Source organism: Arachis stenosperma, chromosome 9 (assembly GCF_014773155.1).
Source record: "Arachis stenosperma cultivar V10309 chromosome 9, arast.V10309.gnm1.PFL2, whole genome shotgun sequence".
Classification (NCBI taxonomy): Eukaryota; Viridiplantae; Streptophyta; class Magnoliopsida; order Fabales; family Fabaceae; genus Arachis; species Arachis stenosperma.
The window spans coordinates 20,725,651-20,736,380 of NC_080385.1; the positions used below are offsets into that span (position 1 = coordinate 20,725,651).

Below are 10,730 nucleotides of genomic sequence, written 5' to 3' on the forward strand. Positions count from 1 at the left end.
TAGGTAGGTTTAGGATAGGATCCAAACCCTACCCTACCCTACCCATTGCCAACCCTATACACCACAGTCTTCGGATGCTATTAGCCAACTCCTCCAAGTGGTTCCAAAGGCTCATTCTATTTGCTAGGTGCGGACTTTCATATACAGTTGTAAACCACCAAGCATTGTTATCTGAATTTATAATCTTTATGTGTATAAGCTGATCTTGAATAGAGATAGGTTCAACATTTCAAAAAGCTTTATTCTAAAGACACCAAATGCCGTCAGAAAATCCGAAAGCTTTACTGATGCACCAAGAGTCAAAGCCTAATCTTTTAATAATATTTTCAGCCTTGTTTTCTGATACATGAGTTTCCAAAAGCATAAAGAAATTAGCATTGTATCTATAAGCCATGTCTTTAACAATAATGGAGAACCCTCTAGAGGCAATTTCTCTACAATTTTAAATAATAAAATTCATTAAAACAAACAAAGAGAAAGAGTTCAGAGTTCTCCTGATGGCGTAGGTAATCAAGCCTCCATAGGCTTTGGGCTTGAGGGAGATTCATGCTTATCCTCATACCGATCCTTGATGACCATATCTTCTGCTTCAGAGCTCTGCTGTTTGTCTCCTTGATCAATTAGGTTATTGGATGCATTGCTGCCTCTGTGTTCTCTACCCTGACCTCCCATGAATCTCGATATAATTGATATTGTGGCATGGTCCGTGATACCAGAGGAAGATATTTGTCTTCCATTGTGTGTTCTTTGGCTAATTCCTTTTGTAGTAAACTAAATCTTCTCCGGTAATTCGGGTGGTTGTTTTTCTATTTCTCTTTATTATGTGTATGCTCTATGATATCTACTTGGTTTTGATTAGTGGCTTCTCATAGTTTTGAGTGATGATTTGTTTGTTCTAGTGTTGATTTTGGTTGGAACTTTTTTTTTCCTACGTCCAGGGCTTTTTCCTTCAAGTTTGAGGTGGCTGCCTTACTTTTTGGATGACTCTTTTGAGCTTGCAGTTTATGGTTATGCTTGTAAGCATTGTTGCCATATTTTCCTTGATTTTGCACTTTTTCCTTGATTGAATTCTGATTGTCTCCATTTCTATTCGCAATATTTTCTTGCATGCTCTCATTATTGTCATTAAGAGTTTCCTCTCATAAAACTTGGAATTTGGAACCATAAAAATTTTATTTTTCTTTCTCTCGCAGATTTCTCCATTCTGATTTTACTCCTAGGATTTCTTTGACCAGCATCCACGGTCCAAAAGGATTCTCATTAATGGTGAGTTTGTTATTTTTCCTTTCCTCGTTAATAGTAGGATTATTCCTTTCCTCTACTGCTAATTCTTGTGCCTCAACTTGTAATCCCTGATTTTGTGCCATAATATCCTCACTCCTACTACGGGTTTCTGTTTCTGGTGATCCCATCAGGTTACCGTTATTTTCGTCTTCTCCTCCGTGTTTCGGCGTCTGGCCACTGTCCATGGCTGTCTGAAACAATTGTTTGAGCATTTCTTTCACAAATCCTGGACAGTTTTCTATCCTATGTCCGTATTGCCCACACTTAAAACATATTTGATGGAGCCTTTCGTATTCGAGTTTGAATTCTTTCCCCAGAGCCGTGAAAGAGGGTACAATCTACTTCCTTAGATCAATTTCCACATATATGCGAGCGAATTTTCCTCTAGAATATATCGACGTAAAATCATCAATCTTCAACATTGTACCTAAGGCTTTTCCTACCTTATAGATAAAGTATTTATTGTAGAGTTCTGCTGGAAAGTTTGAAATTCTGACCCAAATAGCTACTTTACGTATATTTATATCTTGTGGCATGAAGAGGGGTCTCCAACGCTGAACTAGGAGGTAGTGCTCCGCTATCATCCAAGGTCCCTCGAAGAGGGCGTACGAATAGTCTTCTTGGTTAGAAAAATGAATCAAGAAGAAGTTCTCTTCAAGATCCATGACTCGAACCATATCTCTCCTAGCTCACTTTTTGAGAACCCATCTCTCCATAGCTTGGAGATTGAGGCTTTTATCAAAGGGTTTTACTATCAGTGATAGCTTCCATGGTCTGCACCAGTCATCATACTCCTCCAAAATGACTTCAATCCTTGGTTTGGGATTAAAGGGAGTCTCCAAATCTTCCCTAACTTCCAAAGCGTCTTGATTCGATATGTACTTCTCTGCAACCATTTCAACTATTTCTTTTGGGTCGAGATTGTTAAAATCATTGCCAACCACCATATCCGGATAGGATGTCTTCTAGTTCATGTTTCCTCCACCAATATCCCCTTCCTGAGTCTCCATCGGATTGGGGAAAGGACTGATTGCTATCTCCACAATATTATTAATGACATCTTCCATTATTTTCTCTATCTGTTCCTAATCTTTCATCCCGTCCATTTTTACCTTCTTAATGCTCCTAGCTACGAGGTCTTCCTCCTCGGAAGATCGCTTTTCAATATCGTTTAAGAAAGTTTCAGAACTCATAGGAAGAGTTTCTTCTGGTGTTTATTATAAGCTCATACACACATCATTATTTTCCTATACTTTTTCTATTATAATTTCAAACTTAATTAGGCGAACTAAATTTACTCCATTCTTAAGTGTTGGACAAAAACTGTCATTTGTGGGGCCTTGTTCGCAACTCTTCCATATCACTGACCACCAACATCTCTCTCACTTTTAATGCATATCACATGTGTTCATGCTACTCTCTTGCCACGCATGTTTAACATGTGCGAGGGAATCTTTTCCGCACCATAGAAACCTCCATTAAAATTTCGATGCTCATGGTTTTACCATCTTATAAGTTCCTATTGAACCTTTCTGTGAACTTGTCCGTCAAATGCTAATGAAAGTTGTACTGATTGTAGTGGTTTTGTTCGTATTTCTGTGGGAGTTTTAAACTCCCCAAAGCTATTAGTTATTATTATTATTTTAAAATTAGGACAAGGAAAAGAAGGCATTACAAGAATACTTATGGTGTTTGACGAGGGAATGAGGTAAGAAGTTGGTATCTCTTTTCTTAGAGAGAGGGAATGTGAAAATGGTTATGATGATCGGAATGAAGGAGGTGGTGACTACGTGATGGTTGTTGTCGTGGTGGGAGATTCTAATTTCAAAATATAAATAAAACCACCTCAAATATAACTTCCGTTGGTCTTTGACAGGCAAGTTGGCAGAGCAGTTGCATTGTCTCACATTGAAAATCTTATGAATCAAGATAGGTGTTTACACTTTTTTACATGGCAAGTATTTGGGAAGCACCACACGTTGAAAATCTTATGGTAACATTGAAGTTTGAAAGACCACTGCAAGTAGAATGCTAATCATCAACATAATTAAAACCTTAAAAGTGAAAACACCTGCTTTCCTGGTATCTATTTTCCTTAAGACCCTTTTTCATTGTTCATCCTCATCATCAATTCCATGTCTAACACCTTGACTCTGTCCTTTAGTTCCTTACTTCCTTATATCTCCCTTCCAGTAAGCTATTCTAGCCACCAGAACGATAAGCAACACTTGCAACGCTATTATCAATGTGTTAAACAATTAACACATCAAGCCACTTGAGAAAAGGGTAATGTAGGTTTTTTTAGTTTGTATTTTCATTGATGAGTCAAGGAAAACCCAAATAATAATAATAATAATCATAATAATTAAAAAGCACGAAGCAAAGCAAAACAAAAAACTCTTCGTTAAATATATCGAAAACACACAACATAAATAAATTATGAAACTCCTCCAGAGACATAAACTCATCATACATGACTATTTGATAAACTCGTCCCTCTGGGAACCCCTTGCTATAAATCGATATTAGGCTAAAACCAGGAACGCCTGAAGTGAAATCTGATGTGATTAATTATCAGGAACAACTACATAAATCAAATCATTCAGCACATAATTGAATTGTTAGCAACTTCACAGGAATAAACATGGAGGTGTTTTTCTGTACAAATATATCTATATATACATAACTGACACTAAATGATATGCGTTGCTAACCACGGGTCAGCTTCTTGAGCCAACCATGCTGCTAGCAGTAGGTCCAGCGCCGGAGACGGTTAGCCCGCGATCATACATACGCTGGATTTCTTCCCTATATTCTGTCAAAGACTTGTCAGGTATGGCTGGTGTAAGCTCCACCACATCCCCCATCTTCAACTTGCAATTGGGATCACTTACAGGCATGTGATTCAGTCTTGGCCTCAGTTCTTCCTTCAGAGGGAACCTATATGTCATCAACCTTGAGCTTGCTCGCCCAGCTCTTTCCATCAGATCCATCACTGTTGAGTTCGCACGAAATTCTTGGACGGACATCTGCACATGCATCCAGACCAAACATAAATTACAAACCTTCAAATGTTATAGGATGCTAATAACGAGACCACCAAAAGTTTTGTAACATCGATTGAAGGATATGATGCAAGTTAGACCCACTAAATTCTCACAATCAACCCCAAGGTCATATTAAAACACAACAAATTACTACTGGAAGCAGAGCGTCCGTATCCATTAAGGAAAGGAGACTATCCAATAATTTCAATAAACATCAAGGACTTATCAAATTCAGATAGCATACTTAAGTTAATTAATGACTTCACCAAAAGTTAATTTGTATGAATGAAAGAATGAAGAAATAGTATGGAAATGCATGCCTATAGTATTCTGCTTCAGGCTGATAAGGTGATCAAAACCCGAGAAATTAGATAAAAACAAGATCAATTGGAGAGAGGCATCTTCAAGAGCACCTCTACCACACAGTCAGACTCTCCTCGCTAGTATCCCACTCAACAAGATGCTACTCCACCGGTAATAATTGTCCACTTGGACAACGTGGCACCTTAAAAAAAACCTGTCTATCTACCACTTTGACAAAGTGGACAAATATTTAGTAACAGATCAGGTAGCAAAAACACTTCCCCTTGTTGCCTTATTTATACAAATCACACACCTCATTCAATAACAGAATACCCTAATTCCTGAAGATCCCACATCTCAGTATACCAAATCTCAGCAGAGTAACTAAGCTAAACTCTCAATCTATTAAACTAGGGCCCAACTATGATCGGCCCATGAATAGCACAACTCCAGCCAAACTACAGGTTGAATGGAAAGGAAAATGAGAAATTAAAACATCACAAAAGTCAAGCACAAACCTTATCATTCTCAATCATGATAACGAACACGGGGCCATCTTGACCACAGTCGGGCTTATAACAATATGGACAGTCATCAACATGGGAAGGGAACTTGCATGGAGGCTTAATTGAATCGCCATATCCAACAGATGTAGAATCCTTACTCATTGCCTCACACTGCCAGGTGACAACCCATCGAGCCCACTCAACCATCTGAAGCACAAATGAAGAATGCTGACAGTCATCTTCCTTGTACCTCCAATGAGCAGCAAACCCAAATTCAGCTTGTAAATGCATATCTTTTGTTCGAATTTGTACTTCAAGGGGAACTTTGCCTTCACCCATCACCACAGTATGCAGGGATTGATACCTAATAATTACAAAAATGAAATCAGATGGTATAGATACAGGGCCAGGAAAGTGTACAGCAGCATACTCTGAGGATAAACATACCCATTGAACTTGGGGCGACATATGTAATCTTTTAGCTTTCCAGGTACTTCAGACCATAACTGGTGAACAATTGTCAATGCTTTGTAACAGTCTTCCTCCTTATCAACAATCAAGCGCAATCCATAGATGTCGTGGATATCATCTATTGTCAGTTTCTTCCTACAGATATATAGAGAAACGAATAAATACTAGAGGATTTGAAATGTACAAACGACAAAGTTCAACATGTCTAGTAACAAGAAGCAAAATGTACAAACAACAAAGGTCAACATGTCTAGTAACAAGAAGCAAAACAACTTTTCTTTTCTAATTTGACACCAACTTGTTTGATTAGCAGTCTCATCTAAATAACTTATAACAGCAATTGTTCTTTATGAGCTTGTTCAGCTAAAAGTAGTTTTTATTTAGAACCAAAATTTCTTTAATTAATACTCTAGATAATCTTTTCTCCCAAGCAAAGGAAATTCTTTATTTTATATTTTCACTTCTTTTCTTCATATTCCAAATGGCACATGAAACAAATAGAAGCTAATAATTTTCAGATACTACACAGGCAAGAGGGAAGGGATAACATTCTTCGACATTTTGCAATAAATGCTAAAAATTTATAGCAACTAAACAAGTAAGAGGGAACGGGTAACGTACTTCAACATTTTGCAATAAATGCTATATAAGCTTTTGTGCCGCCCAGAAACGACATGATATGATATGCCTTCATCTTTAAGTGCTTGCTCTAATTTCTCAATTGCAGAAGTAATCCTGGCTTCATCATATGAATCCACAAGCTTTGAAGATAGCTCATCATGCTGATCGGGGTTGAGATGTTTAAAACATAAATTTTCTAATTGTTCTTTCCAGCTAGATATTCCCAAGCGATTTGCCAAAGGTGCAAAAATCTCCAAAGTCTCCTTTGCAAACCTCTGTTGCTTGGCCACTGGCAATGCATCCAGAGTCATCATATTGTGCAATCGATCTGCCAGTTTAATAAGCACAGCTCTTGCATCTGCCATGGCAAGGAACATGGTATGCAGACGGTCTGCTTCAACTGATTTGCAAGCTGTATTGTTTTCTCGAGCAAGCTTGCTCAAGTGACTTAATTTAGAAACCTAGATCAAGTTTAAGATCAGTCAGAATTTAATAATAATAATAATAATAATAATAATAATAATAATAATAATAATAATAATGGACCAAACTATGAAATGAACATAAAACCAAAACAAACGGCAATAAAAGTTCATCACTTAACCAAAGTAAAACAGAAAATAAAGCATTAAAGCTGTCATAGAATACTTGGTAACTAAAGCAGCACATTACACAAAAACATTGGATGTGTGTTGCCGCTTCCTTATGTCAATAACCTTAAAACGTCAAGCTTGTAAATTCAATCATATCAAAACTGCTTGCTAAATTCAATCATAAATTCACGAGATATTACTTATGGCCTTATGTTTCCATAGTGAGTTGAACTTAACATAGATTCCATCCACTTTGGACAGTTAATCTCATCAAAACCATGAGATCCAACAGATAGAAAGAAAAATACACCTATAGGTTTTCCCAATGCCATTGTCTATTAAATTTTGATGAAGTTGCAGCAGCCAAATTACACAAAGCCTCTGCCAGTAGCACTAGATCTGAAGTGTACGATGTTGCGTAAGTTTAACAATAAATAATAATATATGCTTGTTTAAATTTTAACAATGAACTTAACCATTAAAACAAAAACAACTTAACCACCGAAATCATAAATCACACGCATTTAGTAATTAACATTTAGTCAGATCAAGCTCCAAGTTCCTCACCCCTTCAACTAAATCAGCAACCCCAGCACCAAACGTTCCAAATATGTAATCATAGGTCAGAAACGCATCGTCAAGGGTATCATGCAAGAGCCCTGCAGCAACCACCGTGGAATTTGCTCCAATCAAAGCGAGCAGCACAGCAGTTTCCAAACAATGCTGCAAATATGGATCCCCACTAGCACGCACCTACAAGAAAACAATTAAATACAAAACCAATTAACTCCAAATCCAACAAGACAGATAGAAACACATACATCAAAACATAGTAAAATCCATAATTGGTTCAGAAAGCATTTCCGAAACTCAATTCAGGAAGATTATACTTGAGCACCACACCAAATTGATGTTACAAATCTTTCAATATGAGATTCTAGTTCTCATAATTCCATAAATAGAAACAAGTTCAACGCTCTATATACCTGGCCTCTGTGCGCTTTCTCGGCTTCACAAAAGGCCTTGATTACAAACTCTTCGCAGAAGATCTTGTGTCTCAACTGGGCACCAAGCAGCAACTTCTTAGCATAAGGCTCAAACCCACCCTCCATAAAAGTATCCTCCAAATTGAAGGTCAACTCATCAGCCAAAGCCGAAGAATCACCCTCATCCAAACCACCAACCTTGAAACTCGCCGAATCGTAATCCAAGCAAGACCCCAAAGCGTTCCTCACGAACCCATCAAACAGCCCACTGGTCCCAACCCTCTCCGAACCACCACCGATCCTCACGGAGCTCGCGGTGCTCCTCAAATTCGAAGACGAGCCAACGGTGCTGCTACACGAAACGGGGCCGTTGAAGACAGAAACGGGGCTATGGTGGTCCCTCTTCCAAGAAGAACCACCAAACTTGCTCGGCGAGTATGAGAAGGAGCTCCCGAGTTCCTTAAGGTTCAGTTCATCCCCTCTGCCGCCACCGTGATCCTCACCGCCGCTGGAGAATCCCGACAGTGGCGCGTGCTTCACGGCCGCTGGCGCCGGCGAAGAGAAGAGGCACGAGAGACCCCCCATTACAGGCTTCTGTGACGTCGACGCCGTCGAGGACGACGAGGATCGAGACCCCATATCGAAGTCGCAGGAGCCGTGGGCATTGATCTGGCATGGGTGCGGCGTCGAGCACACACTGCTCGGTGGGCTTGCGTACAGGGCTATGGTAGAAACCGCCATTGCTGAAGAGGAAGATTAAAATACAACGCTTCCTTCTCCTTCTGCTTTTGTTTTGGAAATTAGGGTTTCCAATCCCAAACTCGAACCTAAAATAATTATAATTATAGAGTTCGAATTTCCTTTTTCTTTTTTCCAGAAATGAGAAATCCAATTGAAAATAAATACAGAATAATCTAATAATTGGAATTCTCTTTTTCCGGAAGGAATTGACGTTAGCCCTAATTATTTTTTTTAAGTTACCTAGTTACTGTTGTGGTGGCTCCCAAATTGAAAATAGAAAAAGAGCGACTCAAAGAGAGGAAAAGTATTTGGGGGTGGGGGGAAATGATTAATCCTTTGAAGAATTCAAAGATTAATTTTGGTGTTTGTATTGAGAGTATCTATCGAGGAGTATACAGAGATTCTAATCCTAATAAGAGCGTAGAAAAGAGGGTGAAAAAAGAACCCTAAATAGATGAGAATTTACAAGAAATTGGAGGACGGAGAGTCAAATAAGTTCGTAAGTTGGAAGTGAACGCAGAGAAAGAGAGAAAGAAGGGTTCCGTCTTAGAAGTACGCAGGATCTGTCATCTTGCTTGATTTTGTTGAGACTTGTTGGAATTGTTCAGCGGCCAGGGAATGGAAACTGAGAAATGACGGGATTGCCCTTCGATAAACTTGTGAATACCCTCAAACTAGTTCCGTTTAATTGCTGTCCCCTGAACCGGAAATTTATTTTTGGATAAGTTTGTTTAATTCTTTTGTTTCTTTAACGTTTAAATAACATAATTGTCTCTGATTTGGTTTTTAGGTTTGATTAACGGACGTAAAGTGGGGCTGGTTCGTAGATTGATTTCATAGATATTTTTATTTTTGGGTACATGTTGGCCTTCTTAATCCAACACCAATGAATCTAGACGTCATTCTGGGGGGTGAAATAAATAAAAGCCTCCAAAAAGTAAAAGGACGATTTCTGTTTTTAAATGTACTCAAACAATACTGGTGTTTTAATAATTTTAATATTTAATTTAATTAATATATATTATATATATTTATAATTAAAATTAATAATTAAAATTATTAGAATATTAATGTACTTAGCACGTTTAAAATTTTTCTTATAATTTTATATATCTAGAGCATCTTCTACTATTTTTCTTTATATTTAACAACAAAAATAAAAATATTTATTTTTTATTTTATTTTCAGTATTTTTATTTTTAAAAATTAAAAATAAAAAAATAAAACACAAATCAAATATATTTTAAAGGGCAAAAAATATAAACAAATCAAGTGAAGATCAAATATTTAAATTTACGTAAATTCTCCAAACTAAAAAATGTCACGTGCATATTCCAATTTACATATCTATATAAATCGAGTAATCGACACAGCTACCTTCGATTTAGCATTTTAGCTAGTAAATTAAATTAATGTTAGTCGAATTACTAGGAATATATGCAAATCAAATAGAACTTATTCAATTTATGCATGCATGGTGATTTCCATAATAAATCGAATGCGATTAATTCGATTTATGCACGTGAATAGATAGTAAATCGAAGAAGAAAGCTGTTTTGATTTATCCTCTGTTTTGCTCTCCTAATAAATTGAAGGGGTTAAATTTAATTTATAAGTAACGAGTTAAAAGGATATAAATTGAATCCACTAGATTCGATTTATCATGTATTTACCTAAGCTACTAGGAAATTACAAATTTTTGTAGCACTCCTAACATTTTTAAGTCATTTTTTTTTTAAATTGTTCTGCATGGAATAAAATATTTTTTGTGGTATAATTTAAATAAATTTATTAAAAAATATATTTACTCAAATTTTAAATATAATACTCTTCTACATAATTAATAATTTAAAAATTAAAAAAAATTATTTTATTTCATACAAAATAATAAAAAAAGATTAAATTTAAATGTAAATAATTTTGATTAATTTTTTTATTTAAGTGCATCAATTTAATTGAAACTTATTCCGATCTAAAACAATTGTTTGGACAATTAAATGATGGATTTTTTAAATTTAGATTTGTTGACTCATAAATTTTTTCAATAAACATTTATTCAGAGAATATTCATTTATTTATATCACAAATTTTCATATTATTATTTTTTAAATAATAATATGCTCTAAAATATTTTATAAAAAATTAAATAAAATAAATCATACCTTTACGTATCTAACT

General features: G+C 36.3%; 1 protein-coding gene across 1 annotated transcript; it reads right to left on the reverse strand.

The window, feature by feature from the left end:
• Positions 1-3,670: 3,670 nt before the first annotated feature.
• Positions 3,671-9,137, reverse strand: LOC130951032 (probable GTP diphosphokinase RSH3, chloroplastic). Its single transcript, XM_057879646.1, has 6 exons — positions 7,812-9,137; positions 7,393-7,578; positions 6,233-6,693; positions 5,588-5,746; positions 5,153-5,504; positions 3,671-4,313 (listed from the first exon to the last, which is right to left on the reverse strand). Exons 1-6 carry the CDS (start codon positions 8,550-8,552, stop codon positions 4,005-4,007), a joined length of 2,208 nt encoding a protein of 735 aa, XP_057735629.1. The 5' UTR covers positions 8,553-9,137; the 3' UTR covers positions 3,671-4,004.
• Positions 9,138-10,730: the final 1,593 nt, after the last annotated feature.

Excerpts from the sequence above, each read along its gene's own strand:
- LOC130951032 (XM_057879646.1), bottom strand. The coding sequence starts at position 8,552 with ATGGCGGTTTCTACCATAGCCCTGTACGCAAGCCCACCGAGCAGTGTG. Across the intron at positions 7,579-7,811 it reads AGAAAGCGCACAGAGGCCAG|GTGCGTGCTAGTGGGGATCC; the intron begins GTATATAGAGCG and ends GTTTTCTTGTAG. Across the intron at positions 5,747-6,232 it reads ATTTATTGCAAAATGTTGAA|GAAGAAACTGACAATAGATG; the intron begins GTACGTTACCCG and ends ATATATCTGTAG.